The 14,442-nt window shown below is 54.8% G+C and overlaps 2 protein-coding genes and 1 long non-coding RNA gene across 5 annotated transcripts in view; 2 read left to right on the top strand and 1 right to left on the bottom strand.

Annotated features, from left to right (window-relative positions):
- The first annotated feature begins 13 nt into the window (after nucleotides 1-13).
- DNASE2 (deoxyribonuclease 2, lysosomal) lies at nucleotides 14-2,646 on the top strand. Its single transcript, XM_082379766.1, has 6 exons — nucleotides 14-434; nucleotides 552-732; nucleotides 824-902; nucleotides 1,225-1,389; nucleotides 1,481-1,675; nucleotides 2,092-2,646. The coding sequence occupies exons 1-6, from the start codon at nucleotides 340-342 to the stop codon at nucleotides 2,430-2,432; spliced, it is 1,056 nt and encodes a 351-aa protein (XP_082235892.1). The 5' UTR covers nucleotides 14-339; the 3' UTR covers nucleotides 2,433-2,646.
- Nucleotides 2,647-2,867: 221 nt separating this feature from the next.
- Nucleotides 2,868-14,442, bottom strand: part of MAST1 (microtubule associated serine/threonine kinase 1) — a 25,869-nt gene continuing 14,294 nt past the window's right edge. For all 3 annotated transcript variants that reach the window (XM_082379719.1, XM_082379718.1, XM_082379720.1), the window contains 16 exons: nucleotides 12,639-12,718; nucleotides 12,341-12,549; nucleotides 9,947-10,085; nucleotides 9,699-9,831; nucleotides 9,397-9,562; nucleotides 9,191-9,292; nucleotides 8,904-9,026; nucleotides 8,273-8,382; nucleotides 7,353-7,531; nucleotides 7,026-7,273; nucleotides 6,485-6,691; nucleotides 6,061-6,290; nucleotides 5,625-5,747; nucleotides 5,363-5,499; nucleotides 4,318-4,505; nucleotides 2,868-4,217 (listed from right to left, as the gene is read on the bottom strand). In XM_082379719.1, the coding sequence (XP_082235845.1) occupies nucleotides 2,980-4,217; nucleotides 4,318-4,505; nucleotides 5,363-5,499; nucleotides 5,625-5,747; nucleotides 6,061-6,290; nucleotides 6,485-6,691; nucleotides 7,026-7,273; nucleotides 7,353-7,531; nucleotides 8,273-8,382; nucleotides 8,904-9,026; nucleotides 9,191-9,292; nucleotides 9,397-9,562; nucleotides 9,699-9,831; nucleotides 9,947-10,085; nucleotides 12,341-12,549; nucleotides 12,639-12,718 (3,612 nt within the window). In that variant the 3' untranslated portion in view covers nucleotides 2,868-2,979. The remainder of the gene's footprint in view (nucleotides 4,218-4,317; nucleotides 4,506-5,362; nucleotides 5,500-5,624; nucleotides 5,748-6,060; nucleotides 6,291-6,484; nucleotides 6,692-7,025; nucleotides 7,274-7,352; nucleotides 7,532-8,272; nucleotides 8,383-8,903; nucleotides 9,027-9,190; nucleotides 9,293-9,396; nucleotides 9,563-9,698; nucleotides 9,832-9,946; nucleotides 10,086-12,340; nucleotides 12,550-12,638; nucleotides 12,719-14,442) is intronic.
- LOC309623185 lies at nucleotides 4,484-12,258 on the top strand. Its single transcript, XR_014241272.1, has 3 exons — nucleotides 4,484-4,582; nucleotides 6,545-6,705; nucleotides 10,862-12,258. It is a non-coding gene; the product is annotated as an uncharacterized lncRNA (long non-coding RNA).

Below are 14,442 nucleotides of genomic sequence, written 5' to 3'. Positions count from 1 at the left end.
TGAGACGCCATGTCTGGGCCGAGCCAGAGGATGGAGCCTATCAGGGACTAGTCTGCCGTAAGCAGGAGGAGGCCCCAGGCTGGCCGGGTCGGGGGTGGAGCCTGCAGGGAGCGACTGCCCCGAAGAAAGCCGAGCCCCTTGGAGGATCCTTGACTACCTATTCAAATCTCTGCTTCTCACCTCGCGGGCGGAGTCTGCATCCTCGTGATGTCTGGGCCTGGGTTCCCCGGCGGGTTTGGGGAAGTGAAAGTCACCAGAGGCCGGGTCTGGCCCAGCTCGTGACGCCGCGCCTTGCGGTCCTGACACAGATTTCTAGACCCCAGCTAGCGCTCTGAGCTCATGGCCGCGCTGAGCTTGCTGCTATTGGCCGCGCTGCTCTGGGTCCCTGTAGGGACCCTGACCTGCTACGGGGACTCGGGGCAGCCTGTGGACTGGTGAGTGGGCGGGAGCCGACTATCCCTCCAGGGCCGCACTGGGGATTGCTGCGTTCCTAGGTGAAGACTGGGGTTCCTTCTCTTCTTCCTCTATTCTGTCCTTTTCCTAACCTCCAGGTTCGTCGTCTACAAGCTGCCGGCCCACAGCGGGCCCGGAGATGCGGCGCAGAGAGGGCTGCGGTACAAGTACTTAGATGAAGACTCAGGGGGCTGGCGCGACGGTGCGGGGCTCATCAGCAGCCCCACGGGGGCCGTGGGCCGCAGCCTGCTGCCGCTGTACCGAAACACCACCAGCCAGGTGAAGACGCCCCCGGCAGAACCTGGGGTGGGACTCTAGGGTGGGCCCGACTTGTGGGAACCTTCAAGTTGCCCCTGTCCATCTTCCCCAGCTCGCCTTTCTACTCTACAATGACCAACCGCCTCAATCCAGCGGGTCTCAGGACTCTTCCAGCCGTGGGCACACGAAAGGTGAGGCCAGACTGGGGACTGGGGAAGAGTTCTGGTTTCCCTGTGCATTTCCCCCAGCTAACCCATAAGTTGCCAGGGGGGTGAGGGTGGGCTGCTCTGTCAGGCCCTAGCCATCTGTTTCCTTATTTTAAATCAACATTGTCCTTCCTCTGGACTAAGATAATCGATGGCTGTGGAAACTGAGCTCAGCAGTGGTCCTGACACTGCCCACTGCCCACTGGTCCTGTGGTCCAGGCCCCCTACAGACTGAGTGTTCCTGGGTTGCACGTGTGCTTGTTGGGATGCCTCAAGCAGTCCCCCTGATCTCCAATTTCTGGTTCAGGTGTGCTGCTCCTGGACCAAGAAGGGGGCTTCTGGTTGATCCACAGCGTTCCGAACTTCCCTCCACCTGCCTCCTCTGCTGCGTACAGCTGGCCTCCTAGTGCCCAGAACTATGGGCAGACCCTGATCTGTGTATCTTTTCCTCTCACCCAGTTCCTGAATATCAGTGAGTGGAGACAGGGAGGCAGGGTGAGTCCCTTATTCCCAGGCTAGAATCTTGGAACAGTCACTCATTTTCTTCTCCCCTTGCCCTCCAGGCAGACAGCTGACCTACACCTACCCCCTCGTGTATGACCATAGGCTGGAAGGGGACTTTGCCCAGAAATTCCACCTGGAGGAGGTAGTCAAGGGCCATCATGTTCGCCAGGGACCATGGAACAGCAGCGTAACACTCACATCAAACAAAGGACACATGTTCCAGAGCTTTGCCAAATTTGGAAACTTTGGAGATGGTGAGCCTTGAGGTTGACAGTTGGAGAACTTTTTCTGCAGAGGGGGTGTCTGGTGTGTCCATGGCTGAGGGCAGGTCATGGTTAGGGACTAGAATACCTTGGAGTCATAATCACATGAGAGGTGAACAACAAATATACCTGTGTTCAAATATTGGTTTCTGGCTGTGTGATACATGATTTAACCAGAGCCTCAACTTACCTTTCTGAAAAATGGGAATAATGGTATCAACTTTAAAGGACTGTCGAGTGACATGATGCATGTAAAGCATTTAGTAAGGGCTATTAGTCTTAATGTTATAATTCCCCAGATTGCCAGGAATTGATAACTGAGGAAACAGCTCAGAGAGGGGAAGTGGCCTAGGGAATCCCTAGCAGTGATCCTGACCCTGTCCATGTCCTCTTTCCATCTTCTGCAGACCTGTACTCTGGCTGGTTGGTGGAAGCCCTTGGCAGTGACCTACAGGTCCAGTTCTGGCAAAGATCTCCTGGCATCCTGCCCTCCAACTGCTCTGGCGTCCAGCACGTACTGGATGTGACCCAGATAGCCTTCCCTGGGCTAGCTGGGCCAACCTTCAATGCCACAGAAGACCATTCCAAGTGGTGTGTAGCCCCAGAAAGGCCCTGGGCCTGTGTGGGTGACATGAATCGGAACAAAAGAGAGGAGCACCGGGGTGGGGGCACACTGTGTGCCCAGCTGCCCACCCTCTGGAAGGCCTTCCAGCCTCTGGTGAAGGCATGGGAGCCCTGTGGAAAGTAGAGCAGGGCCTTCTCTCTAGGAAGCCCAGCAGAGCATATAAGAGCTAAGGCTCAAGGGCCAGTTTGGACTTCAGTTTGAATCTATTTAGTCTCTTCCTATTTGTTTGGCCTTGATCATGTGCCTTAACCTCTCTGTGACTCAGTCTACTCATCTGCAAAATGGGAATCATAACACCTTACTCAGGATTGTCGAGGAATAAAAAGAAATTGGTAAATGAGGCTGTTAATCTTTTCTTCAGGTGGGCACTGGGACTCAGAACAGCACTGCAGTTTGCTGAGGGTCTGGGGGCAGCTGGCACATAGGTGAGACACAAAGTGGGATCACGAGGAAGGGCCAACCAAGACTCACCTCCCCTCTTTATGGTAACCAGGACTGGAGTTCCACCCCTCAACAAGCACACAGGCAAGGGGGAGGAAACATGATGTCCTGCCTTGCTAGGGGAGGAGGGGCGAGCTCTAGAAAGCTCACGCAGCACGGACGCACTTTATTTATATGTGTACATATGTATACAGGCGGCTGTACAGCGCAGGGCCAGTGGCTCCCTCTGCTATGGGCCCGGGGGCATGGGGCAGGGCGCCCCTTTTTTGGTCGGGGCTGCTGGGGGCACAGCTTCAGCAGGGCACCGGGAAGTCAGGGCCACCTCAGGCTTGGTGGTGGGGACCAGGAGGGAAGCAGGTGGGGCTGGGGGCCCTGCACTGCTGGGTACATTCTTTGTTAGGGTTTGGGAGGGGGTCTGGGGCTCTGGGGAGAGCTTGGGAGAGGCAGGTTTAGAACGAGGCCCGCTCAGCGTGGTCCGCTCCTCCACCACCTCCAGCACCCAGCGCTCCCGGCCCCGCGGGGCCTCAGGTGCGGGAGGTGCCAGGGGTGCAGATTCCTGCAACCCCTTGGAGTCCACACTTGGGAGTTGCGGCACCTCAGCCTTGGCCCCAGGCCGCACAGGCTCTACGACAATGGGCACCGGGGGCGTGCCTGCTTCGCCGGAGCTGCTGCGCCGGCCCGTCTCGTGTTCCTGCACCGGGCTCAGCGCGGCCTTGGCCACGGCCCTGGCCGCCCCTCCCGCGCCGTCCTCTGTCTGCACGCTCTGGTGTCGCGTGCCGCTGGCGTCCCGCTCCAGGGTCCGGCCCCCGGGGGTCGTCCCGCGGGGCGGGGTGCAGGCCTCGGCGCCACCCGGGGACTCTTTCTCCTTACTCGAAGCCGGCAGCAGCGGGTCCGCGCCCAGGCTCAGGGGCGACTCCTGGCGGCCCAGGCGGCGGACGGCGACCTGCCGGGGCGCGCCGGGACCCTCGACAGGGGGCGTCTCGCCGTCCGACTCGGCGAGGCTATGCAGCGCCAGCTCGCCGTGGAAGTCCTTGCGGAAATCCGGGTGGCCCACCTCGAGGCTGTGTTTGCGCAGCGCGCCCTTCTTGTCGGCGCCCAGCGAGGCTCCCAGCTTCTCCGCCGACTGCACGCGTTTGAGGAGTGGCGAGCGCGGGGGCTCGGCACTCTTAGGGCGCGGGCGCACCACTGGCGGCGACGAGTGCAGCTTGGCCGGAAAGCTCTGCGTCGTGTGAGAGCTGCCCACCGTGTGGCCCGGCAGCGGCGGCGGCGACGCCTGTGTCGGGGACGGCGTGTGCGCTAGCGGCGACAGCGGGATGTTGCCGGCCGACTTGCAGCGCGCAGAGCGGTACTGGCGGTGCAGCTTCGGCGACAGGCCGTGCAGCGTGCTGGGCCGGATGTGGTGCGACGCCGACGACGCTGGCGAGTTGGGCGTGCTCGAGGCCGGCGAGCTGCTCTGGGACGAGGCGCCTGCGGACGGGCGAGACAGGACGATGAGCGCCGCGGGCGCCGCCAGGGCACCGCCCCGCCACCGCGCGCAGCTCGGCCCCCGCGCAGGCTCAGGGCCTACCTAGGTAGGCGGAGTCAGGCGTGGAGCGGTAGCTGTGGGTGGGCGAGCGCGCCGGCAGTCCGTGCGTGGGCGAGCCCGGGAGGCTGTCGCTGGACGACAGCGAACGGTTCAACGACGACAGAGAGCGGCTAGTGTGCAGCAGGTTCGACTGCTTCGTTATCTTGCGGAAGAGGGAGCTACGCTTCTTGCTGGAGGACAAGGAGGGGACCACCTTCCCTAGACCAGACTCCAGAGCTCCCGGCTCCTCCCACTTCAGGACTTCAAGGTACCTCCTGGAACCACCCACCCTTTCTGACCCCTCCCTCTTCAGCTACAACACAGTTCCAGACCAAAGAACTTCCTTTAGCTCCGTCCCACTTGGCTCCTCCCACCTCAGGTCTACCCATTCCTTTCTGACCACTCACAGTCCAAGCTGGAAACACCCATCAAAACAGAACCAACCTTTTCTTGCCCCGCCCACCTGTCTAGCCCCTCCCTCTCCAACTAAACCCACCTATCAGAGTGGGAAGAAATTCACTGGACTCAGCCAGGCTTCTCAAATCCCCACTCACTCCTTGTCCAGGTCAAACCCACTGATCAAAACAGAAAACTCTCCTGGCTCCACCCACCTCTCCTAGTTCCTCCTACATATAAGGGAAGAAATTATTTCTACTGGCCTGGCGTACACATCCCAGATAGAAATCTCTTCTCCTGGCCCCTCTCAGTCGCCTAAATATAATACATCCGGCAAGGCAGAATCATCTCCTGGACGGCACCCTCTTAGTCCACATCTGCTGGCTCAGCTCTGCTCCCACAGTGCCTTTCCTTCAGCCTAGGAGCTTGGTACATCCTCCTTTCCTGACTCCTCCCGCTTTCCCAGCCCCTCCTTCTCTGTTGTCTTGGTTTTGCTCTTCACTTGGTGGCCCCGGCCACCTTCCCTGTGAATGTCCCTTCTCCTGTCCTCACCTATGCCTCTCCCACGTAAGCCCTGGCCATCGCTCATAAACTGGAGTGTTCCAGGGGCCTGCTGTTTATAGCCCCGCCCACTGCACTTGGCCCCACCCACCTCTCCTGGCCCTCCTTGGCAGAGGGCCGCTTGTTCCTCCGAGCCATTTTGGCCTTGTAGCTGCTGCGCCGCGCAGGGCCGATGCGGATGGAGGTATTTTCGAAGGGCGTGGTGGTCACGGCTACTTTGTTGCCACTCTGGGGGAAGAAAGGGGGAAAGTTCTCTGCTGGAAGCTGCTCTGGCAACTCCAACTTCCCGGGATCTCCCCCATCCTTCGCCCCACCCCCACCGCAAGACAGTTGGCTCTCTCCCATGGACTCACCTTAAGGATCAGCTCGACGACCTCAGGATGCACCATGCCATGCACAGGCTCCCCGTTCACGTGGGTGATGAGGTCCCCGGCACAGAGCCCTGCCTCCTGGGCTGGGCCCCCCTCCTCCACGTGCTGGGGATAGGGAACCCCACAGGAGCAGAATTAACAGGATTGGTAACAAGGAAAGCTCCCTAAGCTTATGTGCCAGACACCTAGCTCTGCAGGCACGGTAATCTTCATAACAGTTTATGAAATAACAATTATTCTCCCCAGTTTACAAATGAAGAAACTGAGAGTCAGAGAGGAAAAGTTACAGAGGAGGGTCACAGAGGAGTCTCATCCAGGTTGCCTGGTTCCAGAGTTTGAGCTGTCCCTCACCCCTGGGGGGGGGTGTCTCTCTCCCCACCCCCACCGTAGAACACAGGCTCCACCCATGAGCGCTCACCCAGACAATGTGGTGTACACTGTAGACATCTGAGTCACCCATGTAGACGCGGATGGCACGCAGTGTGAAGCCATACTTCTTGCCCGAGCGTTGGATGGTGATGGGGGAGCGAAGACCACTGACAGCTGGCGAGTAGTCCCGACTTGGTGAGGAGTCCCGTGAGGACGGGTTGGAGGAGAGAGATCGTGGGGACATGGGGCTGGCCAAGGGTGAGCTTCCATGGGGGTCCACTGCAGACACAGACCCATGGTCAGAGGTCAAAGCCAACAGACACAGCTCTCCCTGTGTCTGCTCCTCCCTCCTCCCAAGTCAAAGTTCCAGAGCTCTCACTTGCCCATCCCAGAGCCAGTCACTGTGGACCAGGAAAATGCACCTGGCACCAATGGGGGCAGCCCCTCCCCTGCCAGGCGGGGCCCAGTGTCACCTGCAGGGATCATGACAGACAAGGCAGTGGCCGAGGCTGACTTGATGACTTTGCCCCCAGTTCGAGAAGGCCGCTTCTCTACCGCCGGGTCTCCTGACAGCTGCTGGTGCCGCGCCCGGCGCAGAACCAGGTCATTGGTGGCTCTCACGCCTGATGGGTCCCCGTCCTTCGAGGTTGGACAGAGGTCGCCTGGGCGTGGGCGGTCAGCTGCAACAGAGCAGGTGGGTTAGGGGTCACTCCAAGGTTATAAACTTCTTGCATGCTGTTCCCTCTGCCTGGAATGCTCTGCCCACTTCTCTCCCTTGCTGGATTGTGAATTTCATGGGAGCAGGTAACATGCGTCAGTAACAGCTCCTGACTCAGAGGAGTGCTCAAATACTTTTGTTAACTGACCATGGAATACGGGTCTTCCTCATGTTGATGAGAATCCCAGATTGGAGTGTGAAGAGTACACGAGAACTTGCATAAGCAGTACAGGCTCATTGAACGCTCATATATGGCCCTTGGGGAATTGGGGAAGGCGGCAGGAGGGGGCACTCACTGGCCTCCGGGTCCCCGGCGCTGGGGGTGCCATCCCCTTGAGCTGCCTCCTTGGGGGCCCGCGCATCCAGCGAGCCTGGGGGGTCGGAGCTGGGCCGGGGAGACCTGCGCAGCCGGGCCTCATCCTCGTCCTCTTGGGGGGCGCTGAAGCGGCTGGGCTCCAGCAGCGCCGAGAAACGGCGGCGCGCGCCCAACGGAGGACTGGCCTCCCCCTCCAGGAAGCTGGCCTCGGACGCCGAGAAGCGCTTGCTGCGCAAAGGGGGCGTGGTCAGAGGAGTTACTCCCCTTCGGGTCCAGACCCCAAACCCAAAATCCTGCCCCTGCTCACATCTCCGGGGAGCCCCCTCTCCAGGTCTTCTCGCGCAGGGTCAGGCCACCTAGGCCTTCCCGCTTGCCGGCCACCTTCTCCTCTGGGCCCTTGGCGCTCGGCTCCCGCTTATTGGTCCCCGGTGCTGCCACGGGGGTCTTGGGCTCGTGCTGCGACAGCTGCTCCATACTGCTATACACCTTCAAGGACGGATGAGCGGTGATGGAGGCAAGTCGAGCCCCCAGGTCCCGCCTTCGCTCGCGAACCAATCGAATTCCCGCTACTGGACCCGGCCAAACTACGCTCCGCCCCAGTAAAGCCGGGTGCCCCACCCCCCCCAATTCTGGGCCGACCCCGACCACCTACAGTTCTTCAGTTCTGGCCTCACCCCACAAAATTAGGCTCCGACCTATTCTAGACCCTGCCCTGCCCAAGCCCTAAAGAATCGGCTCTCCTTCCTGCCCCGTCTCTCCAGGCCTCGCCCAATTATGTGTGCCCTCGCCCAAGGCAGGTCCTGCACGCCCGCTAAGTGCTGTTCTTCAAAGCGAGACGTTGCTCAGCCTCGCCAAGGCCTGGCCCAGCCCCCACTGCTCATTCTCTCTATCCCCAGGCCCTGACCCCGCCCCGTCCAGATCTAGCCCCGCCCCACTGTGGGTCCTCATTTCCACAACTGTCCAGGCTCCCGTTAGATTCCACTCAATGCCAAAGGTCGGTTCCAAGACCATGCTGCCTCCCCTCCCCGCCCCCACCCCGCCCAAGCCTCATCACTCCCAGATCCTCGCCGCCTCAGTAACTTCTCTAGTCTGAGACCTTGGGCCTGGACCCTGCTCCCCATAGCCTCCTCAGCCCCTGGCCACTTCAGGCCCACCTCCATCCCGTACTTAAACACAGGTCCCACCTCCCGACGGTCTCACCGCACCCCTATCCCCGCCTTGCCTCACCTTGCTGAAGCGCGGGGAGCAGGAGGAGAACTGGCGGATCTCCACAGGCTCCTCCTCCGTCGTGTCATCCTCGTCATAGGAGTTCACATGGTGATACCTGTCTGAGCGGGCTGGAGTGGAGGTGTGGGTCGTGACCGCGGGCATGGGTCCACTCCTCAAATCACACTCCCCCGGGAGCCAGGTTCGGCTCCTGCAGACCCGGCCACGACCCTGCCCCTTTCTCGGATCAGGTTTAGGTCCTGCCCCCTCGCTGGGTCCCTGTCCCACTCTCTGAGGCTTCGTCTAGCCCCGCCTCCACGAAGGCCACATCCCCAGATTGCACCGAAGGCGCTCTCCACCCTGGCTCCGCCTCCGCCAGCCCAGGCTCTTGCCTAGTTCCGCGTCCTAGCACCGCCTCGTAACCTAGGTCCAGTCCCAATTTTAGAACTTACTCCTGTCCAGGCCCCACCCCTACCCCAGCTTCCTTTCTTACCTTCTCAGACTGAGCCCCGCCCCTATGCCAAGCCCCGCTCTCATCACAACTTCAGCCCTCTCCTCTCGTCTAAGGGGCTAGTCTCCTACCCAGCTGGGTCCCAGCCCAGGCCATATGCAAGCGCTCCCTCAAAGGATCCCACATCCTGTGCCCGCTCACTGTCAAAGTAGCTGGTGTCATCCTCGGACTCCAGGTGGGGGATGAACTCGGCCTTCTGCCTCAGCAGCCCTGTCCAATCCAGGTCTCGAAAGAAACTGTGCTGCTTCACCTCAAAGGCACCGCCTGGGGAGGAAGGGGTGGAGGGTGTAGGGGAGGGGATTCTCACGACAGCTATGGCCAGCCAAGCAGCCCAGCTCCCCACCCATTTTCCGACCCAGGGACACAGCACTGGGAGCCCTGCTCCCGGACAACAGACCCCCCAGCTCAGATTCTCTGCGACCCCTTACCTGCCCCTAGCCGGCCCAAGGGGTTGGTCTGCAGGAGGCTGGATATCAGGTTCTGGGCATCCGTGGGCAGGGCCTCGTCCCCCTCGGGCCACAGGATGTCATCTGCAGAGCAAGGTATAGGGCTGGGGTTCGCTTTTGGAGTCCATGAGGCCCTGGGCCAGCCCATGTTTCCGTGCCCCCTGCCTGCCCACCGCGGAGGCACGCACCACTGATGACCTGTCCAAAGAGCTCTTCAGGTGTGTCTCCAAAGAAGGGCACGCAGCCCACCAGGAACTCGTAGAGAATGATGCCCATGGCCCACCAGTCCACCGGTTTGCCATAGCCCTGGCGCAGGATGACCTCGGGTGCGATGTACTCTGGGGTCCCACACACCTGGGGGCAGGACGTCAGCCCACGCCCTGGCCACAGGAGGGGCCTCCCGGGGGAGCAGTGTCCCCCGCCAGGCCCTGGGCCCCACAGTCCTGCCGGGTCACTCCACCCGAAGTGACCCCCACTCCCGCACACACACCTGTTTGTCCAGGAACTCCCGGGCGTCCTTCTCAATGTGGCCCTCATATAGGTTGGTGGTTAGGCTCATAAGCCCCATCTTGGAGAGGCCAAAATCCGTAAGCTTGATGTGCCCCATGGAGGTGATAAGGAGGCTGCAGAAACAAACTGAGGTCTTAGAGGCGAGGACCATCCACTTCACTCCTGGCCCTTCCATGCCAGGGCCTCCCGAGGGGCAGGGAAGGAGTGATGGGAAAGGTCAAGGCTCACTTGTCAGGCTTCAGGTCGCGGTGCACGATGCCATAGTTGTGCAAGTACTCGAGCGCCAGTACTGTCTCAGCGAAGTACATGCGGGCCATCTCCACAGGCAGCGCCCCAATGTTCTTCAGCAGGGTGGCGCAGTCCCCCCCTGGGGGTGAAGGAATAGGCCCACGTGAAGAGGGAGGTACCCCTGGCTCAGAGCTGAGCACTCAACATGCACCATAGTACCAAGTCCCCATCTCACATTGCCCCAATTTTATAGCTAAGGAAAACTGAGGCTTAGATAGGGGTCTCCCTCTCCCCAGCTTGCACAGGGACTGCCCTCTACCAGGCTTCTCTTGTCCTCTTAGCCATTCTCCAATGTCAGTATAATCAGCTGATTTTACGCAGGAGGGGACTGAGACTCAGAGAGAGGTTGGGTCATGCAGGGAGTTGATGGTGGAGGTAAGGTTTGGTTTGGGCCAAGGCTGCCTGCTTATCGACTGAGTTTGGGCCCTTGATCTGGAGTCTCAACCTTGAGGGTCCGGGGCCTTAATATATAAATTACTTGCCCCCACCAGATTTACTGCAAGCAGCATTCATATTTTAGTCTCTCTCGGTGTCCATTTCTCCTTTTTCTTACAAGAGCCAGATTTCCTTCCAGGTTTAACAGCTGAGTCAGCATGTAACGCAAGTTGCGCCAATGACTTTTCCCTCTTTTTTCACAAAGGTTACTAAGTTCATAGAATGTAAACTGGAATCTGTTGGATAGTAACCTCACTATATCAGGGCCTATTTAAAGGGAAGTCCACAGAGCCAAAATATGGAGCGATTACTAATGACATGATTTGAGCACCTAGATACAGCCGTTCCTGAAGGTGACATGGATTTTTTTCTATCACAAGTCAATAAATTTCTTTCTTTCCTTTTTTTCTCTTGAGCCAGATTTATCTATGTCAGAAACTGATGAATCAGACTCTTGAAGCCGTGCCCTCTGCAGTGGAAGCATGGAGTCCTAACCACTGGACTGCCAGGGAATCTGAATTTGGCCACCAGATAATCCTGACACACACTTATGCAGAGAATAAAGTGCCCATGTGGCCATGGTCTTCTTGAGCCTTATATCCCTTGTTGCCATCCTCACTATATGAAACAACCTTGTCTCTTTTAGCTTATTTTTCTTGTTTATTGTATGTTTATACAGACTTGAATGTTACCTATATGAGGGAAAAGCGTGTCTGTCTGGGTATCCACCAGCGCCCAGCACAGCATGTGGCATGAGGGAGATGATGAGGGGACACCTGTTGAGTGACTGAATGGTCAATTAAGGCTCGGAAGTGGCACAGTTGTAGCCCTGTGAGATCATGTGTGTGTCCTAATAACCATAGTACATGTCTGTTTGGACGACAGATGGATTAATATTGGGGATGGATAGATAAACAGATGAAAAACCTATACATTGGTGGTTGGATGATTGGATGGATGGTAAATGGACAGATAAACTGATGGATGAATTGTGGATGAACAGATGGATTTAAATAGCTAGCTAGATAAAATGAGATAGCTGCTAGAATGGAGGTTTGGATGAATGAATCAAACTAAGAACAGTAAATGGATGGATAGAAAGAGGGATGGATAGCCGATGGATTAATAAATAGGTAAATAGGTATTGCTGGATAGATGGATGGTAAGTAGTTAGGTGAATAAATAGATGAATGAATGTCTAGATATAGAAAAAGATGGATCGATGGAAAATAGATGTACAATACAAGCAATGAACCCTAATATAAATTACGGACGTTAGTTAATAATTATGTATCAATATTTGTTCATCAGTTGTAACCAATGTATCACACTAATACAAGATGTAAATAACAGGGGAAACTGGGGGTGGGGGGGAAGCGAATATGTGGGAACTCTCAGTACTGTCCAATCAATTTTTCTATAAACCTAAAACTGCTCTAAAAAATGAAGTCTATTAATTTTTTAAAATAGATGTAATATAATATTGTAAATCAACTATACTTGAATAAAATAAATAACGATGGAATGGATAAACAGAAATATGGATGGACAAACAGACGGATAATCAAATGGATGGATGGATGGAGAGATGGCACATAGATATATGGATAGAAAAACAGATGGATTAGCAAATGAATAGATGAAATGAAGGAAGGATGGATAATTGGATGGATGTATCTATATTGAGAGAAATGAAAATAAATCAGTGAAGAGAAATGAAGATACATCAATAGACGGCTGGATATAAATAAACAGATGGAATGGAGGATCAGTGACTGGATGGATAAATGGCTGGATAAACATACAGGTGGGTAGTTAATTTGGTGACTGGGACTCAGGCAGGCCACCCCCAGCAGCCCTGACTAGCGATCTTCCCTACAGCCCTGCAGGCAGGCACACCTTCCACATATTCCATGACCATGCAGAGGTGGCGCCGGGTCTCAAAGGAGCAGAACATGCCGACCACAAAGGGGTTCTCAGCGAAGGTGAGGATGTCGCGCTCCACGAAGGCCTGCTGGATCTGGTTGCGCAGGATCAGGTTCTGCTTGTTGATCTTCTTCATCGCGAAGCGCTGCCTCGTGTCCCGGTGCCGCACCAGGTAGACGGCGCTGCAGGGGGAGAGAGCGAGGACCGGCCATCACCTCCGAGACACCCGGCCTCCGCCACCCTCCCCCCGCCAGAGCCCCGGGTGGCTCACCCGTAGGCACCATTGCTTATGAGCTTGATGGTCTCAAAGTCATTCTCTCCAGGTGGTTTCTTAGCCTTGCTGCTTCGGCCCTGCAGGGGAAAGATGGAGACCACCCCATCATCATCATGAGATTGGCACTCTTGTTATTCCACCTAACATATGGGGAGACTGAGGCACAGAGGGGGTGGGTGTGTCCTTCATCCAAGTGCCACAGTGAGGGAGTAACAAAGTCAAGACTTGAACCCAAGACTGGCTGACACTGAAGTCATATATTGATAACTAACGTCTCTCCATTAGGAAAGAAACCTACAAAATGGCTAATCACTCTAATATATAAAGAGCTCTCAGACATCAACAAATAAACTAACAATTGAAGAGAAAAAATAGGCAAGTTATGTGAACTAGAGTTAGAGCTCTTAACCATGTGAAAAAATGTTAAACCTCACACATAATGACAAAAAGGCAAACTAAAACTACCCCAAGATACCATTTTTCACTCAGAAGATTGGCAAAAAAAATCCAAAAAGCTGACACTCTGTGGGCAAAGCTGTGGGGAAACAGATACTTTTAGACCTTGCTGTTGGGAGTATAAATTGGTACAGCCCCCATGAAAGGTACCTGGGTGTATATCAGAATTACAAATGCATGTTCCCTTTAATCCAGCAATTTCACTTTTGAATTCATGCTACAGATATGCTTGCACATGTGAAAAATGACATATGTACTATCCTGCTCATTGCAAGACTGGAAAAAATCCATACATAGGAAATTGGTTAAATAAACACATGGGGGGATCTAATCTAAAGGAATATTGTACCGCTGTTTTGTTTTGTTTTGTTTTGTTTTTGGCTGCATTGCACCGCATGCAGGATCTTAGTTCCCCGACCAGGGATCGAACCCGTGCCCCCTGCAGTAGAAGCATGGAGTCTTAACCACTGGACCTCCAGGGAAGTCCTGTACATTTTAAAAATGAGGAATATCTCTGTACACTTATTAGAAAGTTCTCCAAAGTATTTTGTTAAATGGGGAGGGGGACAAGGAACAATATTACTGTATGCTTTTGTGTAAAAAAGGGGACAAAATATAATCATACTTGAGGTAATAGGGATGTGGGGGACAAGATTGGGTATAAGATTTTTCACTGTATGCCTTTTTTAAAAGTAATATTTATTTTTCTTAGGGACAAGAGATTTATTACATAAATATTTCACAAAAAGATGTATGAGATATAAAAATATTGAACTCTACACTCCTAAAAATGTAGCCCAAAAGAGTCTGACACAAACATTGACAGAATTACAAAGAGAAATTACTCAAAACAAGAATTTAACACATGGCTCTCAGAAACTATCAGATCAATCTGGCAAAAAAAAGATGAATAGGAAGATGGAAGATTTGAATCACTCAATTCACAAGTTTGATTGAATGGAATTACATAGGATCCTACAAACAACAATTAAAGATAAATACCTTTTTAGAGTTTTAGACTTTTGAGTGATGTCATTCCATTACCTATTCAAAAAATTAAACAAATGGCATGTATAATGAGATTTTTAAAAAATATATATATATATACATATATATATATACATATATATATGTATATATATATATATATGACAGATGTGTGTGTATGTATGTGTGAATTCTTAGACACAATTTGAAACAAAGGTTACAAATCCAAATGCCTTCAGGGGCCAGGCATACCAGGTGAGAGCCATGGGTGACTGGGGTGTAGATACCCCATATCATAGGCCAGCCCCCACTCAATGCCAGCTGGTTCCATCACAGTATTGTCAGAACTTCTAATTTT

Source organism: Balaenoptera borealis (assembly GCF_965194805.1).
Source record: "Balaenoptera borealis genome assembly, chromosome: 2".
Classification (NCBI taxonomy): domain Eukaryota; kingdom Metazoa; phylum Chordata; class Mammalia; order Artiodactyla; family Balaenopteridae; genus Balaenoptera; species Balaenoptera borealis.
The sequence above is the reverse complement of the archived record's forward strand: the minus strand, read 5'-3'. Positions and strand labels throughout refer to the sequence as shown.